The sequence below is a fragment of the Saccostrea cucullata genome, unplaced genomic scaffold (assembly GCF_032062105.1).
Source record: "Saccostrea cucullata isolate Sc308-1 unplaced genomic scaffold, CSIRO_AGI_Scuc_v1 ctg5777, whole genome shotgun sequence".
In the NCBI taxonomy this organism is placed as follows: Eukaryota; Metazoa; Mollusca; class Bivalvia; order Ostreida; family Ostreidae; genus Saccostrea; species Saccostrea cuccullata.
In genome coordinates this window covers 10,855-38,430 of record NW_026930403.1, presented here as the reverse complement: position 1 = coordinate 38,430, position 27,576 = coordinate 10,855, and the positions used below count along the sequence as shown (strand labels likewise).

The window sequence follows — 27,576 nt, the reverse complement described above, 5'->3', positions numbered from 1 at the left end:
CCTTAGAGTTACACTATCGCTGGTCATTGCTCCAGCTGTAGCCCTTGCAATGTATTGTCCTTCTTGTAACAAGGCTGTGAAACATGCATTCACAAAGGACGATTTTCCACTCCCAGTTTCACCAAGAAGTAAAATATTGAGTGTAGAATCATGATTTTTCAACTCCTCCGTTATGTTTTGCATAAGGTCGTCTTTTATCTACAGATATAAAAAAAACTTTCATAAGATTAGAATTTATGATATATACGCAAACTTTTAAAATGAGAAGCAATGTAATATGTTGCATTAAAAAAATAAGGGTAAATTGTACAGTATGAAAATAATGAGTGTGACACAGATGATTATTTAAACCCTTTCATGGAATTATTTTGTTATTAATTGATCATTTAACATTTTCTTACTTCATGTAAACTTATTGTTTTTTTGTGCCCACGGGGGAATCGAGGATTCGGAGAATATGGGTTTTGCCTGGTCCCTTCTACTAGGTGTCTGTTCGTCCGAAAAAAATTAAACCTTGCCCATAACTTCTGTCTGGGTGGGGCTATGGCTTTTATATTGCAAAGTTGTATTTCTTGTTTTGTGATACACATGTATGACCTTTCTTTGGGTACCACAAACTTTAACTTCTTGACCTTGAAGTTTGACCCACTTTTACAAATATATATATATCCAACCTTAAGCTTAGTCATAACTTTTAAACAGTTAGTGGAAGGATTGATTGATTGTACATGTATATTGCTTTACGACTCTCTTAAGAATATTTCACTCATTGTGACGCAAATTTTGCATCATACTCAGCAATCAGGGTTATTGAGCAGGAAGAGATCTTTTTCCTGTCAGCACCTACTTTGACACGGGACCTCGGTTTACACGGTCTCATCCGAAGGACCGATCTCGACGTCTCAGAGTGGGATTCGAACCTGATCCGTAAGGATCAACTCCTTACGCTGTAACCACTACCTTTGCCACGTGGGCGTTAGTACTAAGACTTTTATACGTCATATTGGTATTTATTGTGATAAGACTTTTCAGTGGATTAAGATATTCTGGAGCTTCTGGTCTTCATCTTTGAGTTTGATCCAGCTTGAAGCAAAAATGAGTTTAAAGCTTATGTGAGCATTTCTGATCATCAGGTGTAAGCTGTCCGTCCGTCTGCGCCCGTCCGTCTGTATTTTTTTTCCATATTTACCTTCTTCTCAAGAACCAAAGCACCAATTGTGAACAAACTTGTTACAAAGCATGCTTGAGTAAAGGGAACTTCAAATTGTCAAAACGAAGAGTGAAGTCCCCTTTCAAAGGGAGATAATAAAAAAAACCAAAATTAATGTTGTGTCTTTATAAAATCTCTTTAAGAACCACTAGGCTTGAAAAACTGAAATTTTTGTGGGGGTAGTGTATTGTTCTTTTTATAACAATGGTTTTTTTTTCTGAAAATCAGAGAAAATATTAGTTGGCTGATATTTTTGTTTAAAATAATAATTTTTATAACAGTTTGGTTGTTCATACGATTTTTACATCCATTCAAATAACTGCTAATATCTTGAATAGAAATTGACTAATTATACATACCGTTTATGTATTACTATCTTATATTACATTTTGTTGTATTTAAGTGGATGCGTATCGCAGGAGAATAATGATCAACCAGTCGATAGTTTTATTCTAACTAAATTCCAGTACGAGTTAATGGGACTTTTACAGATTCCTTGTTACCTGATGCCATTGTGCACCTTCTTTTTGTACTTATTGATCCGTAGCATATCTAGTGTTTCCCTTAGCGAAACATTGACCTACCATTCATTCTATATTATTAAGGGGTACCCATCTCTCACTTAATCGGGGTTTTCCAGAGCAAAGCATGGATGTTGCAATTTTAATCACATGGGCGGCGGCGGTTATCATTTAGTGATCTCAGTGCTAATTGTATCTATAATAGTTTATTTGAGAATTAATTTCCTATTATTTTGTCCCATCTTGATATTTAGATAAATGTGTTTATTATTGGGAAATAGTTACCTCCGGAATTTCTGTTAATGTTTTGTGTAATGAACGCCATGGCACAGGTAGCAAATCTATAAATTAAGAGTTAGATTTAGTATTGCTAAATTCAAATAATTAAAACGTATAATGGCTAGTTTTTCAAATTAAATGAATAACATTTATGTACATACTGTCATTTTCATTATCCTTGACAGATTCAGCGGCAATCGCCCTTTGTTTAGACATATAATATCCTGTAAAACAAGGACAATCATTTCATTTAACTGTACATGTATCTTCATGTAAAAAAAGCCCTATATCTTCATCACACATTATCCAATTTCACCAAAGCATATGATTTTCAATTATAAAATTTTGATATTAATTTATTATATAAAATTACTTTGTTTAAATGTATCTCAAAGGTTCACTGATGTAAAGATGAAATTAAAAAAATGCTCAGTTACCTTGAAAATGTATGCTAATAAAGAAGTAATAATACTTTTTTCGTTTCTACATTGTATATAAGTTTTCAAAAAGATATATTTATATTTTCCCTTACTTCTTATGACATAGATGGCTACAATGACTGACATAGGAATAGCCACCACAATTACTTTCACGATGACTGAAAAAAAAATGCAACTTTGAAATAACAAAAATAAGAAAGAAAAAAACGATAGTAATTGTTAACAACTTAAGTTATACGGCGAATTTTGTATCATACATTCATGAAGAATATGTTATCGTTTCAGCTGCTATATAATAATTGTTTTCATATTTGAAGATTATTCAAACATCAGAACGACATCAGCACGTACATTGTTAACACGAGGTCACAATCATCGTTGGGTTAAAATTTAAATATTTTGAAGAGTAATTAGAGTGTACTTGAAGAAGGAAAATAAAAACTGATTATGACAAATGGACTTGTGAGTAAAAAAGGGTTACTTTTGATGCCCTTGATATATTTTTTTTAGAAAAATTAACTAAAGAAATTCTGCTTGATACAGGCATATGAATATTGGGAAAAAGGGGAATGGTAAAACTGAATCACCCCTCTCTCTCTATTCTCTCATATCCCATTTAACAGTTAGTACAAATATTATTGTCACAGTATCCATTATTAGCAATCGTATTAGGAACTGATGATTTGTATAGGAATATATTTTTTAAACCCATACCATTGCTTTCCTTAAATTGTTGCCAAAGACTCTTACGTGGAATGACCTCTTCAAATTCTGAAAAAAACAAAACATATGTATACGCGGTAAAGTGTGAAAAAAAACATTCAAGGGGGTGACTGGGGTTTTTCTTGCGCAATCTCCCAATAGAATAAAGTAGTCATGTGTAACTTGAATAAGTTTCTGAAATGCTTTTGGAACTTAAAGATTTATAAAATATCTTAGAGTTTATGATTTTTAATTAAAGTTCAAAATCTTATAGTAAATGTATATCCAACTATATTTTGAAATGGTCCCGAAATATTGGGCCGATAAGATATGCTTAAAATTTGCAAGCTTATACATAAAATTTTGTAAGATACTTAGATATTAAAAGCCATTCTCTGTAATGATTTGAAATTTTATATAGGAGCTGTGGCACGCATAGTCTCAGAATTTCTCCAAACTCTCTATGATAAAATTCATTGATACCCTAAACTGAAATCATGCAAAAATTGGTTGCTATGTTTTATAGTTACCATGGCAACATGTCTTAAAGGTCGAAAAATGGCATTTTTTAACATGTTTAGAGCCCCATAGTTAACATTTGCGACAAAGCAAACAATTGGCAATGACTGTTACCAAAAGTTGAAGGTCAGATGTCTCAGATGCATGATAAACATGTTTGGTAAATCAAATATTACATACGTTACTATGGTAACAAAGTATTCAAAAGTAAAAAAAAATATTCATTGAATTTTATAAAGTCATACACGTAAAAATAAAAAGCAATTATAGGATGAAATGCGACCAAATAATAGAAAAAAGAGCGTTGAAACATATACCAAGAACAAAATAGGAGATTTTACTTTGGGTGGCAATGGTTGCCAAGGTTTTTATACCACAGAGAGCCTTCAAAGTAACACTCTGTATGTTTAAATCTGATCCTATCTTTTAAAAAAAGCACATTTCCTCGTAACTAATGATCAATTTTATAAGATGTTGGTGTGCTCCAAGTTTTCCCATTTGAAAAAAATTCAGATTAGATTCTTTAAATAGAGCGTTGCTATGGAAATAAGCAGAAAATATATGCTTAAAAACCTGGAAAATATTTTCTTTCCTTGGATACGTACCCTTAAATGTAGATTCCCAAAACTTTTATGATTAATATTTATTGACAGATAACTTGACTTGTAATTTTGACTATCATCCAATCTCTAAGTGGATGCAAGAAGTTGGCACACAGGGTTTAATATTGATATAAAGTTCACAAAATCGAACATTTTCCTTTCTTGGTAACCATAGCAACAGTGTTGTTTTATTCATCAAATTTTATCAATATATGATATTCAACTTCATTTCTAACAGAAAAGTACTATTCAAGCTGAGTCCATTAATTTGTTTCTTGATTAAATGGCAATTTAATTCTTAATGCAGTGAAAAATAATTCACTTTTAAGCACTGGTACGTTGTTTCCATGGTAACACTGCAAAGTAGCAATTATACCCAATTTTTCTTATGGTTTTGGTGTTGCAAGGTCCTAAGGGTGCATATTTGCCAATCTTGAATTTTCATGTTTTTCCTCAAGACAGTAGCATTAACCCAATCTTAGTTACTGGTTTTGCATGGTTACACTGTGTTACCATGGCAACCATAAAAGTTATTTATAGAATAATATTGCTTATACTTATATACTTAAGGTCAAACATTTTCATTGTTTTTCTTAAGTCATTGATTGAGTTTGAGCATGTAACACCTACCATTAGTGAATACGGAGTGTTTTTCAGCATATTATAGCATTTTAAATGTATTCCAAATGTACCCTTGGTTACCACTTACTTAGAGATATATTCTAAACAGTTTCTTTACAGTATAAGTAACATCAAGGTGTCAAGTTTTTGTGAGAATGGTTTGTTTGCTTTTTCTAGTTATTATTAAGCCACAGTCAAGATTTAAAGTGGCTGAAAATCTCGATTTTTCAAACTTTTCCGGCTGTTGCCATAGCAACCGAGACCCATAGCAACGAAATTTTGTTTGATATTTGTTTCTGATGTCACGTACTAAGCATGGGTGAAGTTTCATCAAAATCGGTGACCATGCGTGGCAACGAAGTTTAAGTGGTTACAGAGAATGGCTATTAAATAGTTTAATATAATATGATCAACAGGAAAAGGTTCACTTCTGTGTACATATTCTCTCTTCAATATATTTGAGAAGTGGTGTAAGTCAGTTGTGGATACTGCAAAAAATTTGTAGATTTGAACCGGCAAGGTAAGTATCAGTTTCTCACTCGTTTTGCAAGTTCTAACTTATATGTAATGACCTTGTCAGCAACATTTAAAGTCGAATACTGACTGACATTTATAATTTAAGCTCTGAAAAGCCTCTGAATTTCCGTAAACCCGATAATAACAATGAGCACACAGTCGACATGGGGATCATTTACCCAAAGGGTACCTAATACGAATGGACTTTTTAAGTTGGACTACTGTTTTTATTTTGTAAATATATATATGTTTCATGATATAAAAGTTACAAGTTTCCCTAAAGAAGTTTTTACACACACGAAAAAAAAATCGAGCCAGCTCCTTTAAAAGATGGTTAGCAAGAAATGCTTTTAACCTAATGCTATATATTGCACATATTACACAACATTTGTATATATCATACCACGGGCATTGATTTGCTCTTTCAACGCCTGTATATTCGCCTTTAAACCTGAAATATAATGCATTATACTTTAAAAATTGTTATAATATGCAGATACGTTACATACAATTGATGTAATTTCTCAGTTCTAATGCTTTTTGTAGGTTTTAATAAAAAAAATTATACAGATACAATGTCATGTTAAAGGAATGTATTCAAGTATTATTTATCAGAATACTAGCATTGAGAAGGGAGAATTTAAATGAAAAAATCTTTAGAGATTATTCATTTACAGGCGTTAAATTATATGTTTTTCCATTAATGTTATTGTATATTTTTCAGAACACAAGACCTACATAATGAACGTAATAAAAATCAATTCAACAGCCCGTGGGCAATTTCAATTCATGCGTCTAACCTTCAATTTTCTTTTCCTCTTCCGAAAAATTCTTTTGCAGATCTATAACGAAATACATGTATACATATGTGTTGCCTTACAATACATTTTACAATCAATTATATTAAGGCTATTAAATGAGGAACTGTGCTTATGAGAGGCTAATATGAGTTCTGAAAATGGTATATTCATACGTCTTCATAAAAGATTAATGGAGAAAAAAGTCATCAAAGAATTTTCGTAAAAAATTCAACTAGAATTATCTATTTGAAAAATTAAAATTTGGAAGATATGATAATCAGATTATTTTTTTTCAAAAGATTCTGCATGAAAAGTAATAAAAATCCAAGTTGAGGTATTAAACTTAACAATTATAAATAACAACGGCGTTTGAACAAAATGATTATTAATTATCATCGAATCCCTTCCTTTATTCGAAATATCTCTTTGGGTTGGAAAAGAAATATGAAATATGTTTAAAATTTAGATATTAAAAGAAGACGTCTATAACATATTTCATCTTGTTTTGAATTGTTTTATTAACTTTGATATTGAATACTGATCGTTATCTCCATGTCTTCATACAAAAGTTTGCGGCAATGATTGATAAACTAGGGTTGCTAGAAAAGTTCGTTGACTATTGTCATTTTATTTTTCATTACTTTTCATTTAGCCTCATATCGTATCAAGATTTGGTAGAAATGACTTTTTGCTAATAAATCCAAAATGATTTGATAAAAAACTTTAAAGATATCATGATTCATTACAACGTATTCTGAGGTTTAAAAAAATCAATTTGAGGTGCAATCAAAATTTAGCAATTTGCTGTTCATACCCTAAAATAATGTCTGCAGTCAAATCGCCTCAAAGGCACAAACAAAAATAGACACAGATTATCAAATGATATATATATTCATATTCCAAATTATGAATGAATAATTTGGTATGTAGAAAAAAATTACAAGAAGCAACTTTTCTATGAAATAGAGAGGAAAACATGAACGTTGCAGACGTTGCAGAGAAGCAGTAGAAGTTTGTTTGAGGACACAGGGATTTAGTGAAAAAACCTGTCATACATTTGTGTGTCAAAAGCGCATTGGTCATTTGAATGATATAGACTCTGTATAAGAAGAGGACTACCCGTGAGGAAAATCTGTAAAATTCTTACCAAATCTTTTAGTTGGAAATGGTCATTGAAAGAGGAAGAGTCGCTTTACAGTTGCTGACATTGTGAAAGAACTACCGTATAGCCGTTTGTGCTCTGAATTTGTAATCTACACTGCACACCTTGCGTTTGTAAACTTCCCCATTTTGAATGATGGTTACGGCAAATCACCGGTGGAGCGATCACCGGTAAATAAGTCAACAAGCAGCAATAAAATAAGAAATAATTATCCATACAATTCACACAATTTTGAATTAACATAATATTTAGTTCCTTAAGTTTATCTTTTTAAATTTGGATTTCATCACTGCGAAAACTTTTACTCCAATCGACCCAAAAGTTATAAAGGTGTCATGCTTGCTTAAACAATGGTTTCAAATCATGTGTCATCTAAAACGGTACACTCATGACCAATATTCAACAAATAATGTTTTATGCTACATTTATTATTGAACTGGTATCAATTGATACATTTGTGTGAAAGTTATTGCGCTTGGGATGGTTTGTTTACGTAATACAGAGCGCTTGGAATGCATTGTAAGCAAAATGTCACAACATGCTTGGGGTGAACAGGAAAAGAAATGGTTACATACTTAAACTATGAACTTATATGATCAAATAATAATTAAAATACAACATAAAACAAGATGTGTTTGTGAAACACTATGCGCCAGGGGGCAACAAAGTTCAAAAATCAATTTTTAGCATATAGGTCACAGTCAAGGTCACAGGTCATTGACCTTGATGTTATTTGTAAGAACTTGATTAGTGGAGTATGAATACCAAATATGAAGTCTATATTTCTTATGGTTCAAAAGAGATGACGAAGGTACGAAAAAGCTATTTTTAGCATACACATCACAGTCAAGGTCACAATGTCATTGTCCTTGGATTAATTTGAAAGAACATAATTAATGGAGTTTACAAAATCTGCAGTTTCTATCTCTTATGGTTTCAAAGTGATGGTGAATGTACGAAAAAGCTTTTTTTAGCATCAAAATAGGTCTTAGTTAAGGTCAAAAAGTCATTGACCTTAGTGTCATTTGAAAGAGCTTAATAAGTGAAGTGTGCATACCAAATACATGTATGAAGTGTCTTTTTTTCGTGGTTCAAAAGTTACGGCGAAGTTTAAAGTTTGCAGACAAAAAGCTATTTTTAGCGTAAAGGTCACAGTCAAGGTCACAATGTCATTGAACTCGGTGTCATTTGAAAGAGCTTAATGTTAACACAAGGGCGGATATTATTAATATTAGCGGTTTTTTTAAGTATTTATTCTGCACATTGGAGATAATCTCTATCGAAGCACCAAATTGAATAAATTGGATAATATGATGATTAAATTGTGTGTAAGGAATATCATAGACAGTTCATTACATATGAACGATGGCTGCACTTTTGCAATTGTCTGAGCTGTAGACTTATTGGAGTATGCATTCCAAATATGAGTTTTTATCTTCCATGGTTCAAAACTAATGGCCAAGGTTAAAGTTTGCAGACAAACAGATAAACAGACAGACAGGACTAAATGCAAAATACGTCTCAGACCTATCGATCCTGGTGCATAGTAAGGTAAACGTAGATTATATATAAACTGATTGAGCAACGAAAAAAATAATGTTCGTGTCTTACTTTATAAATTGATACAAATATTTTACTTCTTTAAAAATGTTCTTTACATTACTTTTGCAGTTAAAATAAGAGATACATCTGAAGTTGGATAATTGGGGTGTGATTTATCAATAGTATCTGGGTATTTCCAAGGATTTCCCGACAGCTTTGGCCAGTTTGGGAGGGTGTGCAATCGTAACAAGAGCGCATTCTTAACCTGCGACTTTATGGTAATATATTTCAATTCACCAAAATATTATCCATCAAAATTAATGGTATACCTAAACAACCTAAAATCGCCAAAGAATGGGTGGACTTAACTGGCCAGAAAAAATGCCGTAAATTTAAGTTTCATAAAATGTTATATTTTTTCCATCATATAAACCCCCGATATCTTAACCGTGTATTCATGGTACGGATGTGAATTTAAAACGCTCTTTTATAGGTAAACTAAATAAATATCGAAAGCATGGTGCCTGGAGATTTCTTGAATATCAATAGATAATCAGGGTCACGCTTTTTTCATCGTCTGAATACATAGTCAGCACATGTTTGTCGGCTGTTCTTAAGTAAACTGTAGTTGTATATTGAACAAAATAATGTTATATTTAAAAGAGAAGAGCCGACAAAAGTGTGCTCATACTTAATTTAACAAAAACATATTCAAAACAAACTTCTTGCTTCCATTGAAATGTCTTCGTTTGACCTGTTAAATATTACAATTCGTCACGTGATGTCCACCTGCGAGTGTACTCGAGAAAACACTTACATTGTGTTCTCTACCTGACCTCGATCTAAATCGTGTCTTTGAGCGTGTTTTGTTGCCGTTTTCAGAAATTAACAAATCAAATATTGTTTTAATTTGTCATCACATTTTTAAAATAATTTCATATTGACATCGCTGTAAAATGCTAAACACGTATTCGAATTTTTGGAAAAAGAGAGCGATAGAGAGAGAAAGAAGTCAACAATGACACAGATCGATAGCCCCGCCTCCTATAAATATTGATTGTGTGACATAAAAACCACTCCGGGTACATGTCGAATTCCGGAAGACGACACTCGTGTATCGTTGCTTCAATTTTGATGCATGACAACAGGGCATTGATTTTGCACTAATGTTCCACCTTATATAACCAAGTATATGTTGCTCTTTCAATTGCACATAATTTATTTTGGATCACTTCATTTACAGATTGTAAGAGAAGTCGCAAAAGGATCCAAAATAGGGCGCTAAGTCCATCCATTCTTTGTGCTAGCCAAAAAAAAAAAATAAGAAAAGAAAAACAAGCTATACGGTATTAGACAGAATAAAAAAATAACACTTAAAAAATAAAATATCTTTTTTAGAGTGTCATTGGGATATCACATGAAGTCGGTCACGTGATCAAATTCTATAACGCCCGAAGGGCGTTCTAGTAGATTTGATCATGTACCGACTTCATGTCATATCCCATTGACACTCTAAAAATGGTATCTTATTCCTTATATTTATATTTTTATTTCTATTCACATTACAAATTAAAGATAAAATGCCCTATTTAGAATTTGTTATTGAATGCAACGGATAAATACGACGTCATATGACGTCACAGTCAAGACTTTCCAAATATCTCGTGCAGTTTGGTTTCCATATGCAGGAAAGTCTGATCATGTGACCGATTGCATGTCATCGAAAATTGAATTTCATTTTTTCAGTATTGTCATAGAAAAGAAAGGACACTGGCAAATGAAAATTTAAAATATTGACAAACAGATCTATACTTCTTGAACAAGCGTAAGCAAGCAAAGTAAATGTTCATTTATTAAAAATGTTTTTTTCCAGTAAGGAAAAAAAAGAAACGCAGGGTAAACTTTTGAGGTGAATTAAATTAAACTTCATTTTCATATTTTTGTCATTATTCCTATCTTACTTTTAAAAGCATCGTTTAAGAAAATGTAACCAAAACCCCATATGATTGTGTCTTATATTTGACGAGTTAATGAAACTTATATGACGATACCCCCCCCCCCAAAAAAAAAAAGTGAGAATCGAAAACTTTCATTATCGTCAGGGTCTCTGCATATCTACGCATCTGTCGCAGCCTTGATTCTCATTTGCATCGAATTCATCATAGGGTTTATCTTTCAAACTCCGGTTGTAGTATCCGTGGGTAACCATGCAAAAAATAAGTCAAACCAAGCGCACATGAATCAGAAAGAGGAACAGAAAATAAAGAAGAAGGTGTGGTTTTAGCTTTATCGTGCACTAAAATGAACTGTCATCAAAAAGACATGAAACTGGCTAAAGTAATTGTTAATTATATGACTTCGATGAATCAGGGATATGACACAAATGATTACCATCATGCAAATATGACATCATTACATGTAATCTAATGCATTTCTGTACTTCCAACAGAAAAAGCTTCATATTAGTCCATTTAGAAGGTAAATTTTCTTTAGAAAATAGTAACAACAGTCGTCGCCTACTTCCCTTTTTTTAATATGTAAAAAAATGAGTCAATATCTCGCACTTTCTTTGGTCAATACACCGGGTGTCTTAATTCTCCTGGGCTTTCGTGTCACCTTGGGACAATTATTCTGGTATGTCACCCTTGAAACCATGTGATATATATATATAATATATACATTTTTTTGTTTAAGAAATTTTTCAAGGGAGGGGGCTTACCTTTAATAATGCCTCGTTCATTCTTCAAATCAGCCATCAAAGCTAAAATTAAATATAGAATTTGTCTTACAAAATGATACATTTTTTTCTACAATTAATTCTAAGACTCTTTAGTGAGGTACTGTTTTTACCAGAGCAATTATGCAACTCATTCATATTGAAAAAAAAAATTAACGATGTTTCATAAAACAATTTAAGCAGAATTATCAAATCAATATCGATAAGTATTGATTACTTGATTAATACATTTAAATATTCTACATGAGAAGAAAAAATATATTTCAGAGGTACTCAAATCAATGCCTAGCCATAGATAAATTGATAGATTATCATCAATAAAAATATCCACTTTCATTCCTGCATTGTTTTAATATACTCTTTGAGATAAAATAAATTTACCACATAATCTTACACATAGGTATCCTACTGTTTAGATATTTTCAAAAGAAAAAAGCAAACTGTTGCATTAAAAACGTGATGACAAAGTGAGGGCCTCACACTTTCCTGATATCTTCTTCCTTTTTTTTTAAATAGCATTATATACATGTACCATAACTTCTTGATAACAATCAAAATACGTATATGTATGTTTCCCACAAAGTTTATATGATAGCAGAACATGTCTTAATTATAAACAGTTTCTTCAAACTGAAAAAAAATACGCTGATGAAAACTGTTTACACCTAAACTCAATACCGCGACCCCTTCTCTGAAACCTCTAACATTTAGCATTTTAATTTGTAAGTAATTTCGTTTACATTCAATCTCTATTATGATATCTTTGTTGTTCACCACTTGCAAAAAAATCTATCAAAAATAGCACAGTGTAATGTATGGCAATAATTAAGGAATGATTCTAATTTTTTGGCCAAATTATTCGATGGTAACCTGGTTTGGGTCATTTAATCCGCGAAGCCAATGATCAAGAAATAGAGTCATTCCTTATAATTCAATTTTAAAATAATTAAACAACTGTGGGTGTAAAATTGTGTTGCTTTTTATGAGTTCAAATTTGTCGCTCAATAATACATTCCTAGTAACGGAAGTGATATGAAACAAGGGGAGATAATAACTGATATACAGATCTAGCAGCCATGATGGTTGTGTACACGAGGTAAGATCGAGCTACTGTTTGAAGTTAAAGGTACATTTATTAAATCTGGAATTTCCCATGAATTCCAAGGACTGGAAATGAGGGGATTGTATGGATACAGGTGATTCAGCTGGTCGTCAAGGGGTATGTCCCCTTTCCAAACCAGGTTATTAAGAAATAATTTGCGTTCCTTTTTGGTAATCAACAAATGAAAGGCGAGAATATAAACAAAATTAAATTATTAAACAGTATTCAAACTCAAAAGATAATTAATGAATGATGATGATGAAAATATTAACCATTTTAAAATGCGATAAACAAGATTTAACCAAAATGTCCAAAAATAATGTTGACTTCTTAAATAAAGTTACGTATTGACTGAAATCGATTGATACCGTATAGATAATGTGTATTTACCCGTCTTGCGTTGTCACGACGGAGCTTGACAATTTTGTATGCTCGTGTAAACGATGTTTCGGGGGTATATAGTTTTTGTTGAGTCCGTCTGTCTGTCTAGCTGTCTCTTTCTCTCTCTGTTTGTCTCTCTGTCTATCTGTCTGTCTCTCTGTCTGTCTATTTGTCCGCAAAAAATTGAACCTTGCCCATAACTTTTGATTTAATATATCTATGATTTTCATATTTTACATGTGTATTCCAGGTGTCAAGATCTTTTTTTTTGGTTACCATCAAATTTGACTTTTAGACCTTGACCTTGGAGTTTGGCGCTCTTTTATACAAAAAATCCAAACTTTTAATTTGGCCACATCTTTTAAAAAGTAGATACCAGGACTGCACATATATATTTTTTTGGCAAAACCTTTCATTGAGTACCGAACAAATTAGACCTTTTGACCTTGGAGACTTCCGATCTTATGAAAGAATTTTAACCTAGTCCATAACCTTAAAACGGTAAAGTTTAGGGCATTCTAATTTCAAGTAGTCCTTGGGAGAAGATCCTTCATTGGATATCAAGAATTTTGACCCTTTGACCTTGAATTTGAAGTTTGACCTCATTTCAAATGTAATCTTGAAGATAATTTTTGAAGGATTAGAACTGGGGCTTTCATACTTTACATATTTAATTCTCATGAAAAGATCTTTCATTTGATATCAAGAATATTGATCCTTCGACCTTGACCTTGGAATTTGACCCGTTTTTACACGAAAAGTCCAAACTTTTACTTTGGTCATAATTTTAAAAACAGTAAATACTAGGAAATTTAAATTAAGATTAACAATTCTTTCTAGCGAGACCTTTCATTTGAAATCCTTAGTTTTGACTTTTTAACCTTGATCTTGAAAATTTCCGAACTTACGAAAAAACTGTAACTTTGGCCAAAACTTTTGAACTGTAAGAGCTAAGGCTTTCATACTTCACATATTAGAGTATGTATTCTCTATACTATATAACACTATCGAGTTATTTATCTTACTTAAAAAAAATCTCTATTTTGGACCCCAAAGATACATTTACCCATTTAAATATCCAACTTGTTGTAATATACTGACACGCAAAAGAAACGCAACAACCTACTTTCGGGGGAAATAATTATGCAAAGTAAAGAATTTTGTATCTTAAAATTATGAATAACTTCAATTAGGTAAATATCAGTAATTTAACGGTTGAACGATTTCCATACCATAACCGGAAGTAAAGTTTGAGTCTGCTTAACAGAAATCAAAAATTGCATGTTTAACAAAATATTTCGCAATATTATGGAATTTTAAGGGTTTTTTTTCTGTTCATCATAAGTAATACAGCAATTTTTTCAAAAAATAATCTCTCCTTTCGTTTCCCGTAACGATGCTAAGGCTACTTGAAAATGGCTTATGTACGCATTTCCATTGCTCTAGCTGGAAAATTTCAATGTAAACGTGATGGAGAGTTGCTGATGCAAAACATCACTGCATTACACCTCAACAGGGTCTTACGTATCATATGCATTCAGGACAGTCCTTAAACCGGAAGTCCAAGGGTGGCTACATTGCTCTAAGAGAAAATTCGACCTAATCATCCTGAAAATCGGGCATTCAAAAATGCCAAAGAATAATTCTTTCGCTCAGATCTCGATATTAATGAACCTATTGCATCGTAGAAATTTAGCTGCAATTGTTGTTTAGGGCAGTCTAGCACGTTTTACTTGAATGGCTGGGAGGGGGGTGTTTTAATAGCCATATTTTACTTAGTAAAGTAAACAGTTAAACATTTAACAATTTTTGTCAAATCTCTGATGTTCTGAAAAGTGAGTTTAGCCTTACTTTATTTGCTTTTGAAAATCATAAGATAAAAAATCAAACATTTGTAGATTACTGCTTGTTGCGTTTCTTTTGCGTGTCAGTATACAATAGGATATAGCCCATTTAAATACGAGTATCTAAGTGTGACACAAAACTATAGCCTTATCGAACACCCTTTTTATTCATGCACTAATGAGCATGAAACAAATGGTGCTGATGTCATTTCAACCCTATTCATTGTACTGAACAGGCATGAAATCAGACGAAGAATATTTTTTTAAAAAAGAAAAGTAAATTAGAAAGGTCAAGATGGTATTTTGAATACTTTTGACCTGAAACCTGAAGAAAACTACAGGACGTGTATTTGAAACACCATAAATGTGATAAATGCAAAATAATTACGGTAATTCCGTGTGTGCTGGAAATTCATTCTAATAATCTGGCAAATTTGGTGTAATAATCATTTTTCATGTACAATGAAAATACATTTCAAAATTGTTTTATCTCTTTTGTTTATTGTTTTATACACATCAGTTGGATATTTGAATATCCTTCTGTTGGCCAGTTGGATCTTTAAATATCCAACTAGTGCTGGTTGAATCGGTGAAATATACGTAGACTAATAAATGTTTTTTAAAGACTTATTTATATAAACATTATGCAAATGAAATGAAACATCTGAGTGAGTTTAGGGACTTTATTTTCAATAAATTAATTTATATGAAGTTTTATTTAAGAAATATACAACAAGTTTGAAAATATCAATGGGGATTCAAGTCGGTCTGGTGATCAAATCCTGTGAAGGCCGAAAAACATTTAACATGGAAACTTCGTCGTATGACATCATATCCAGTGAATGTGTTAAGCCTTTGCTAGATATTTTATGACGTCATAATTAATATCATGTTACTTTTCCCGTACTCTACACCTTCAATAAGAATTGTAAAAAAAAAAGCATTTTGAAATTCATGGAAAACAATTTAAAATTATGCTTCTTAATATGCACCTATATTCAACTTGTATATTTTTTCTTCTAAAACCAAATGATTTATTAATACAATTCTTTAATAGGAAAAACTTGTAGGCGCCTTTCATTTACTTGACCTTGACTTTACATGAACAAATCTATAACTCTCTAATGTATTGACATTACACAACTTATTGTGATAATGTGAATAGTATGTGACTATTTTGAGGGAATGCAAAAATCCTACAAAATCTTCAATTGCCAACTAAATTGAATAATTTCTTGATGAAATGTATTTGAGTCAAAATTGTGTCGAAGATTGTGTGTAAATGTTGTGATGTCTATCATGAAATGATGTGCATTCCTTTCAATATTAATTATACGAGGGGTGATCAAAAAGTTTGCAAACTATCTCTATATCTACAAAACCATAATTCAGATTAGAATGAAATACGATACACACATAGCCATACACAAGGTTATAAATAGCATACGCTAAATAAAGCTTTTCTCTTTGTTTGTGACATCTCAATATGAAAATGACGTCACTATTTAGGTCACTTGTGACGAAGAATGTTGTCTCAGTCGAACTCGTTCAACAAACGACTGTTAAAATTATTGTATATCTTAGAGATACCTTTAAAGTAGCGTTTAATAATTTGTACACAGTTTATTGAGATAAATGAGTTCCTATAAATTCAATTAGTGATTGGATTGATCGTTTTAGTGAAGGAAGGCAGATTGTTAAAAATGATACTTGTCATCTTGCCCAGTGAAAGCAAGTTTGAAAAGGTATGTATTTATAATTAAGAAATTTGCTATCAAAGACCTCTAATTAACACATTGAAAAATAGTTGAATATTTGAACAATGATATAATTATTAAATACCTAAGATATCGTTTACGTTAGATATTAAACATATTAGATATGATTAAAAGAAGGCACCCATTCTCTATCCATCTTGAATAAAGGTCTTACCCGAGACAGAAGATTTGTGTTTTAATGGTCGCAATGCTTATTTTTGGAAAGGATATTCTTATCCACTTATTCTATTGCCGAGATATGACCATTTCTGAAAAATGGACTGTTTTGTGATAAAAATCACCTCACATGGAAAGAAATATAAAACTCAGAAAAATCTTTCAACTTTTGTGACAGAACGCTACGGATGGGGTCACGTGACCGCCAATATCACGTGATTCACGCATGCGCAGAACGGTGGTTGGTGTGCATTAAAATCGGGGAGGATTAATTTAAAATATAATCAACATTAAAACCAAATATTGCTTCTTTTATGGAAGTTATTCAATTAGTTGATGACTTTTTGATCACCCTTCGTATATGAATTATTCGTGTATATTTTTAATGCTTGGTGTTTGGTTACAATTTTTCTATCAAATATGATCTTTTTAAATAGAAAAATACATTATTTGCACCGTAAATCTGAAAGTTACCCCAAACAGTAATTGAATAATTAAATCCTGTGTAGGTGCAATGAGGCCAAGAAAAGTAGCATTGATAAATAACCTGTTTCTCGTTAGTTTGTGTTGAAAGTCAAAGATAAACATTTTAATAACTTTTAATAATCATTTGCATATGTTCTTCATCATATTAAAGATTGAAATCTTTTTTACAAAGACTTATAAAAATATATAATTTGATTTTATTTGTATTCTCGCCTCTCATTGGTTGATTTCCAAAAAGGAACGCATAACATTTTGTATAATCTGGTTTGGTATGGGGACACACCCCCTTGACGACCAGCTTAATCATCATATCCATGCAATCCCCTCATTTTCAGTCCTCGGAATCCATTGAAAATTCCAGATTTAATAAATGTACCTTCAACTATACGCTTCGCGGATTATAAAGCGTAAACTGACCCAAACCAGATTATACTCGATAATATGGCCAAGAATTAGAGTCATTCCTTAAATACAAATTTAGGGTGGGAACTTGACTAATAAAAGTACACTTCATTTACTTACATTTTAATCAACGTTGACTCATCTTTTATTTCCATTGAATAAAAAAGAATATTCTTGAGAAATATTGCTTAAAAATGCTCAGTCAATAAGGTCTATAAACGACAAGGTTTAAAGAAGTATTTTTTTTTTTATATTTTTCATATTCTCTTTATGACAAGTACCTCTAATTATAACTGACTATGTAAAGTCGAAGTGTTTAATCACCATCCCAAGTTTCACAGGCTGCACTACATTTAATAACAAGGAAACATGAAACATGAGATGTGCTTTTAACTGGCTGATAAGCAAATGCTAATTTATGATTTTGAAAAGTCTTAAAGTCTTGTAACAAAGACTTTTCCGACATAGGTTCTACCTTAAAACGATAGGATACGCGCACAATACGCGTCAGCGTGTAAATATACAGTCTCTGAAAATATTAATTAACTATTATAATTTTTTTAATAGTTTAAACTCATCTCTGCTGCAAGTAAACAAAAAACTGGGAGCCTGCAAATTAAGAATACACAAGGGGCAAGCTATCATGTCAGTCAGAACCTTCTTCAAACATGAGTGAACAAAGCAGTCTGAGAAAGTAGTCAACTGGGACTGCTTGGTCTGCTTTTTAGAGCAGTCCCAGGGGAGTCCCATAGCGGTCCCAGAGCAATTCTACAGCAGTCCCAGAGCGGTCCCAAAGCAGTTCTGGGGACTGCTTTCTGGGACTAGCTGCTTGGGTGTCAGGTTTGGTTTGGTCTATACTGTAAGGTAGGATTCTTCCCATGTTTCTTGTATAAAAAAAAATGAAGTTTTCACAGAATTATAAAGACGGTATCGCTAAATGATAGTATAAGTGAGATTGAATTTTATCGTTTTATATTAACGGCAAAGTAAGGTCAAGGTCACAACTTTTCCTATAGATATAGATATTAAGATAAAAAAAGATACGGTTTCCAATCATGCAATCCCTACTTGTATCTCAAAAGATTGACGTTTTCATAAAAAAGATATTACCATACAAGGCCTTTGAAATGAATTTTCCAAATTGACATAAATAATTTAACTAAAATGGATATCAGCTAATCCGAATTTTACTTATTTTTCTCTAATTTTTAGTATTTAATATATTAGTTATTTTAATATACTTCTTATTACCCTACATTTAATCATTAAGACATATAAGCATATGTACTTAGAATATTTCATCTAGTCAGAAACCAGAGAAGAGTCCCAACTTGAATTAGTTTTTTTTATTTTGCGTGTCCTCACAAAAAATAATAATAACATTGCTGTATTATGACGAACACGTTTTCGAATTCAAAGAGAGAGAGAGAGAGAGAGAGAGAGAGAGAGAGAGAGAGAGAGAGAGAGATGTAAAAAATCATAAAGATCGATAAGCCCCGCCTCCTATAATATTCACCTAAACACAAGTCCGGGTACACAGGGGCCTGTAAAATACTGTATTTGATTTTACGTAATCATTATATTTATATACAAAAAGAGAAAGCTTAGCGAAAAAAAACGTCAGCTCGAATTTAAACAGGTCGATCTCGGAAATGACTTGTGATTTCAATAAAATACCTTGCAGTTAGTGATATAACGTCTGGGATCATTCAGTAATAATCACTCTTTAATAAAAAAAATACCATCGCGGTCATTTAAGAATCGTGTAAGTCGTGTTTCCCAGATCCGATATCCTGTCATGCAAGTGGTGTAGTTTAAGTCGTCCACTAAATTCGCTAAACATTGCATCCAATATTTAACGCGAGATGTGATTGGTCAATGGTACTTTTCTAGAAAAGATCTGACCAATCACGCTCCGCCTTTTACCAATCATGTTTTTTTTCCCAAAATGTCGTCTGTTCTGGGCTCGAGCCTCTCTGTGAACGAAAAAAACTACCGTATTTATTCAAATCGGAGATGTTGTACCTTTTAATTGCAATTAACAAAAGAAAAAGATGATTTTCGTGAACGCTGGATCTTTACTTTGTGTTTTCCATCTCCGTAAAAACTTTAAAACTGGAGAAAATGTGCGAATTTTGCCTGGTTTTAGTGGACGACTTAAATTACATCGACTCGTACAACGGGATATCGAGTTAGTATTACCCAACTTAAACGCTATAAAAGGAAACGAGCTTTCTGTTTTATTAAAGAATATTAATTGTAGTATGATTTCTAGTTATAATTTAATTGGCTGCATTCTTTTTTCTATGATATACGAAATATTTCCGAGATCGACCCAGTGTAAATTCGGGCTGACGTTGTTTCCCTTTCCTATTTTGTATATATATATAGAGATTACGTAAACATAAAAAAACAGTATGTTACCGGCCCCTGTGTCCGGGTACAGGTCAAAATCCGGAAGAAAACACGAATGTATCGTTTCTTCAGTTTTGATTCATGGCAACACGGCATTGTTTTTGTGCCAATACTATACCTTGAATAACCATGTGTACGTTACTCTTTCCATTGTTTTTAATATATACTCAATGAAAACACAACACTCTAATTTTAGGGTGAAATATTATATACGGGATATAACTATGTACCAAAATAGTTAGGACATCTTTTACGTTGCCAAATCAGTTATTTAATGCTTAAATGGTTTTTATTCCATTACCGACAGTTAATTTTTTAGCCCTCTTACAATGTAACATTTAAATAAAATATCCCCCCTTCCGACCATTTAATCAAAACATGCTAGTCCGCCATGTACAACATACATATATGCAGTCTGATTTCTACCATGCATTAGGTTTATCAATGTCTTTATCTGAGAGAAATAAATATTCTTGGGCATTTTAATTGCCCGTTCTTCAGATACTGCAGTCGAATTTTCTCTAACGTGGCGTAGTGTAGTAACTCTTGGACTTCCGGTCAAGAAACTGTCATTATTGCTATTGAAACACATGAGCCTGATGAGTCATTATATATTGTTTATTTGCATCTGCAGCTCCTTTTTGTTTTGAGAATTTCCAGCATTAACAATGAAAATCAATCATTTTGATGAAATATAGGCATCACATCCGGTAAAGAAAGAAGGATTTTTCCCCAGCATTTTTGTACAATCTTTATGATTAACAGCTAAAAAACCTTGAAAACCCAAAATATTGTTTAAAATTTTATTAAAAATGCAAAAATTTGATTTCTATTAAGAGGGCTAAAAAGCAACTTTCGGTGGAGGAAAGAAATTCACTTAAATAACTGATTTGGCAAAGTAAAAGATGTCCTAACTTGTTTGGTACATAGTTATATCCGTATATAATTTTTCACCCTAAAATTAGAGTGTTGCGTTTCCATTGACGGTGAGTATATTTTGGATTCACTTCATTTACTGATTGGTAGATAAGTCGCAAAAAAGTCCAAAAATGGCGTTGAAACCACCTGTTCCTTATATTAAAAATGTACTGTAACCAATATCAATAAATCTTCAAAGTCAGTAAAAAAAGGTTACATATATGTCAAACTACAAGCAAAAAAATGCTAATGTCATTATTTTTGTACTTTTGTAATTTGGAGATAATTTCAACAAAGAGTCGTTGGTATGCTGAATGTATCATATTAATATGTATAATACTAATATATGGCAATTTTTTCCAAAAAGCACCGTGAACCTCAACTTGGCTGTTGATACATTTACTGACATTGTAAGGACAATGTGCCGTCTCAGTGACCCCATTTTCCATCCATTCATTATTTATACCCTGTCTATCCAGGATTCCTTTCAAAGGTTTCTATGACTAACGGGCCTGCTTGGACTGACCGCTGAGGAACAGTTTTTTCAGTCTCGGAGCACTCCCAGATATCGATTGCTAGGACTCCTAAAGGAGTTTACAAGGTTTTTTCTGGTTTAGGCTGGCGACCTAATTCATACATTAAATTCATATAGAATAACTAGAATAAAAAAATCCTAAGACCAACAAGCCATGAACAAAGGGAAATCCTCGGGTAGTGTATCTTCTGTTTTTTTTCATCATGACCTAATCTGAAGGAAGCTGTCCAGAAATATCAATCTAAAAAGCACTTCCATGATGTCATACAGGTAATAATACGTGAAGCTTCAAGTGTAATCAAATCATGAAAAGAAGGGTATCTAAACTTAGAATAATTTCTTCTTTTAAAGACGAGTGATCAGATGAGCCTTGAGTTTTTTGTCTCTTATTGAAAATTAAGCATGCGTGACAATATTTAATATCCTTACATTTTCCTGCTTTTTCCAATGTTTGAACCACCGTTGCTATATCTGTAAAAGGAAAAAAAATCTTTTATTACCTATGTATTTGCAAGTATTGGTTTAAATTGACCGAAGTATCTAAATTTGTAGGTTAAAGAAATAGCTGAGTAGTTTCGAGGAAAAAAAATATTACAATATTTCTTCCAACAATACATCACTAGTCAACACTGCATGATAGTTACGTGGGAAAGTTCTGCTATCTCAGAAAAGAAATTTCGATTTCTTGACTAGAAAAGCTTCTAGAGTACTGCTTTTCAGTAGTAGCTTGGCTAAATCAATAATTGGTATATAACAATACTTCTGTAACAAACAGAAAGTGTAAAAAAAAAAAAGTGGCCTGTTCTTTTTTGTCCGTGCAAGTAATTCAGCCAGGTTAAAAAAAAAGTTGATCTTACAAGCCAAACAGATGGCAGTAAAGGAACATTAACTGTTTAAAAATAAAAACTTAAATGTTACATAATTTGGAGTTTAATTGTAAATTATAAATTAAATTGAACACTCGCTATTATGTTACATTTTAGATTTATGAATTAATAATTTGACGATAATCTTAATTTTTAGTTTTCGACATAATTTGGCTCAATTTCGACTGTGACGCTGAGGGATTTAATTTGGTGGTGGAACAAGTACGTCAAACGGCCCTTGAAGATACTTGGTTATGTTATTTTATACTTAAGCAGCTACATACACATATGAACAAATGTATAGGCACTTTCTGGAAGCTTTGGGGTTTCATTTTTGTTTGAATGTACAGAGAACAATTGTTCAGAAAAATTCAAATGAATACTGTGCATCTCACCACAAATTTTCCCTTCTAATGCGTGCATTTCATTTTGTTGCGACTCTGAAATGTAATAATATACAATGGTAGAAATACATTTTACATGCATTACACTCAATTCAACACATTTGTGTTCTTCATTTGCTCAGTTCTTATAAGATTTTGGCTTCGTATAACACATAGATTGACAGTTCTTGTTTAACATTATGCTATTTTTCAAATTACAGATTTGTGTAATATGTTATTTGTAATGAAATCCAAAAATAAAAGAATTATTCCTTAGTTTTGTTTAATGTGCAGCTAACATTATTTCCCCTAATTTCTTTACAAGAAAATCATCCAAAATTGAAGAAAAATATCTAACAACATTTAATATTCCTAAGAATCTTAGCTACATGTACTTAAGGCTTAATGGGATTAAAAACCTTGTATATGTTGCCAATTATTTTTTGGAAATGCAAAAACTAAAATGAAGATAAATTTAACTAATACAACCGTGATTCATTTTACAAAGAAATAAATAATGGTATAAAAACCCTTCAAACAAAATTAATTGTGTAAGTCATACCTTCGTAGAGCTTTTGTCTCTGCATCAGATTCTCTTGCAGACCTAAAATGAAATATATCTTTGAATCATGTTTCAATTAAAATAAAAAAAAAATATGTAGGTGAAGACCATTGCTTACCAGAACAGAGGAATATGACAACTTTAGAAAGATCCAATCGACTTTTAGTGTGTGAGTTTATAATATTTTTTTTTTAATAATATAAATAGATTATGTAATGAGAAATTAATTGAAAAAAAAACATAATTGAAATACATGAAAAAAATGATATTTTACAACAATATTCAAAGTTTAAAACATTTTAAAGAGATTTTTCAAATTGTTCAAAAGCCAAAATTATTGATCAAAAAACTTTATCATGTGATCTAGTTTAAGCCATTCAGATAGCCTGCAACAACAACAACAATAATGATAATAATAATAATAATAATAATATTAATTTTTATGTGAACGTAACCAGCGATAACGTGTCCAGCAGTACTATAATTAAAGGATGAAGGAGAATTATGAAACAAGCATTCCGTTGACATCATATATACAAGGCATGTATTATACATGTACCACCCCGTGTTTTAATTTGGTGTATTGTGCAGGGCCATATGCATATATGGAAATAATGTGCAGGACCATCTGCGCTTTCGTTTTGTTGACACGTGTAGGACAATATACAGATATATTTTGTTGAACTGTGCAGGGCAATATGTTCATATTTTAAAAAAAAGTTCAGGACCGTTTTCACAAATTAAAATCTAGATGCTGTCATGAGACAGAAATACTCGTACTAAGGTGTTTGCCTCTAAATACACACTCCTTCATATTGGGCTTTCCAAGTAAAAAGTCAAAATAATTCTATAATTTACGCAGTACATGTATTTGTCAGATCAAGCATAAAATTCTCAGGTAACCAATGAGCCTCTCATATGTAGTTTGTATACTTAATTCATTACCAGTCTGAAATAACAGAAATTAATAAATAATGTAAATTAGTTTTTTGTCCATAGTATTGGAACTTTTTAAATTCATTATTTCAACAACAAATAATATTATTTTAGTACAAAGCGCTTTTGATGACTTTATCGAAAAGTGAAAACTTTTTTAGCATTTGGTCAGGCAAAAAAAAAACTTAAAAATCCAACCCAATCAATTTTGTTTAACACCCCCCCACCCACGCACACACACCCTTTCTCTCTCACACACACACCCTCACACACACACATGCACACACTTATACGTTTTCTGAAATAGGCCTAAATGGCAAAATTGTGTTAAAACATAATTTGTTATGATACATTAAAATTTATTCTTGTACTGTTCATGCATGTGAACGCCTTTTTGGAAATTTCTACATGACACTGAGTTTGCGTCACCCATATCATTTTAAATACCACCACTCGGCACACCTCGGCCGATTCGTACATCTAATGACGCGATGGAATCAGCCAAGGTTTGCAGAATGGATTAGCACATGCTGATGGAGTATTATGGTTTGTACATCAGTTGAAATAATTCATTTTGTGTTTTAATTAGATTATATTTCATGAAATTAACAGGACCTATGACAGTCGGTAAGTACAACTTCAAGTATAGATTGAGGTAAAATAAACAGAATTGCAAATGTTTAGTTTAATTTTCAAAAAAGGTTCATAGATCATCGCATGCCACATTTGACAAAATTCACATATGTGAAGTTATTTCCCGTTGTCGAAGTGACATTAAGTTACAGACGTATATCCTGATTTTTTCGAGTAGGGGTGGGGGTGGGGGTGGAGGGGGGGGGTCACACCTCGTTCAAAAAATTCCAGCCCAGAATTTCCTGAGAGGCAACGGGGAAAAAAAACAAATAAGCAAAATAAAAACAATATAGTGGAGTTTATGTTACCTAGGGGGAGAACGTCAAAAGTTGTTCTCAGTATATAGTCCTATTTTAATAACCTTGCAAATTCCAGAGCCGGGGTGTTCCGATCTCCCTAGCCACTTCCTTTATCTTAAATTACAAATGATCTCGTGACTCCAAAAAAGTAGAAAATTTTTCCATTTGACTTTACATATTTTAATTGTTTTTGTGTTTAGGCCCTACTTTATGTCTGTTTTTTTCAACATGCTATGATTTTTTCCCCTTGACCTTAATGTTTTACCTAAATTTCAAAACATTGAACTCTCCCAAGAGATGATTAGGCCTCAGTGTAATATTTACAGTAGGAGGAATTCGGGGAAGACGGACTTTTTGCATAAAAAAACATCATTTTTTGACCCCCATTTGACCCCCCGGGACAAAATCAAAATTTCGAAACCTTAATGCACATCTTTTTGACTCCACCAATGATCTCCAAAAAGATGATTAGGCTACTGTGTAAAATGTAGGAAGAGTTCTGGAGACGGGGCCTTTTGCATAAAAAACGTCATTTTTTGACCCCCATTTGATCCCCAGGGGCAAAATCAAAATTCCATAACTATACTGCATATCTACATGACACCACCAACTAGTTTCCAAAAGATGATTAGGCTATTGTGTAAAATGTAGGAGGAGTTCAGGAAAGAGGGGCTTTTTGCAAAAAAACCCCGTTATTTTTCGACCCCCATTTGACCCCCCGGGGCCAATTTAAATATCCGAAACCTTACTGTACATCTACATGACAGCACCAACCATCTCCCAAAAATGATTAGGCTACTGTGACAAATGTAGAGGGAGTTCAGAGAAGAAAAATGTGACAGACGGACGGACGGACATTAAAAACCAAGACCCCGTGTCAGCGGCAGGCGTTGGCACGATAAGGATCCCTCACTGGTCATTGGCCCCGAGTGCCAAGTAAAGGTAAAAATTTGAAGCTCTTCACCGGCATACGGTGACGTCTCCATATGAGTGAAAAATTCTCGAAAGGGACGTAAAACAATATACAATCAATCAATCTTTAGAAAGTGGGGTTTTAAAAAAATATATATATACAGGACCATCTGGAAAGTGTTTGTTAACTTGTACAGGACCAATTTAGAGCGTTTTGTATATATTTCTTGAATTTTATGTTGTTAATAAAGGGGTCAACTTGAACTACATTTATTTTGTACCTTGTGACAGATTTAAAGATTTGAATACTTAATCTTCTCTGGTTGAACCCCTTTTCTTAATGTATATCATATAACAGTATTATTATGGTGTTGGGGGTGAGACAGTTTAATATTTTGCCAAAGATGAGTGATACCCTTAATTTGAGTCCCATTTTTCTGATCCCTTTTTTTGTGAAATGTGTTTTATTTCTTCTGTAATTTATTTTAATAAATTAAATAGTATACTTCTATATGATGTAATCTGTTTTTGCCTGCTTTTAACAAAATGATTTCAGTCGATTGACAACTAAGGTACATAAAGTACTTTTAAAAGGTATGATATTAAGTTTATCGGGCTCTTTAATCTACAATGATGCTTAAAGACAATAACGCTCAGGACAGACTAAAATCATTTTTGAGATTTGTAAAACCTATTATAAAACACGTAAAAATAATCAATAAAATTTCAAGTTTAATAAAATATCTAAAATGCAACTGAGCATACTTCTTAATGTCGCATTACATTGCTCTGTAAATGCTCTGCATAATACACGTCATAGTGACACCTAAATGTTACACATCATTCTGGGGGAGCCGCTTTCATAAAAAGTACTTGCGATACGTTTTTTGTGTTTTATTTATGCCTCAGCAATTGTATGCATAAAGTTACTCTTTGATGACGTTTTGGTTTCATTTTTGATTTGCAGTACAAAGAACAATTATGCAAAAGATATTAAAATGAAGATATGAGTGCATCTCACCTTCGAATTCCTTTTTTATTCCAAGCATAATTTCATTTTGCGACTCTGAAATGTAATAATCTATATTAGAAAAAGTATTTTACATGCAATCAGTCAATACATATATGTACTTTGGACAATTCTTATAAGTTAAATTTCTTCGAAGAACAGACAGGGTTAGGCAGTTTTAATTTGATTGATATAATGAGATTATTGTTTTCAAATGAGGGATTTGCATGTGTTATTTTTATAATTGAATTAATTGTGCGTGTCATACCTCTGTAATTCCTTTGCTGTTCCATCAGATCATGTTTCAT

The 27,576-nt window shown here is 32.2% G+C and overlaps 1 protein-coding gene across 1 annotated transcript; it reads right to left on the bottom strand.

The window, feature by feature from the left end:
- LOC134228460 (uncharacterized) lies at positions 1–27,576 on the bottom strand (the record flags this gene model as incomplete). Its single annotated transcript, XM_062710122.1, has 13 exons — positions 27,537–27,576; positions 27,281–27,325; positions 23,480–23,521; positions 22,930–22,974; positions 22,098–22,139; positions 11,634–11,675; positions 6,211–6,252; positions 5,814–5,861; positions 3,165–3,221; positions 2,543–2,608; positions 2,172–2,234; positions 2,017–2,072; positions 1–198 (listed from the first exon to the last, which is right to left on the bottom strand). Coding segments are annotated over exons 1-13 (786 nt in total), but the record flags the coding sequence as incomplete, so codon positions are not given.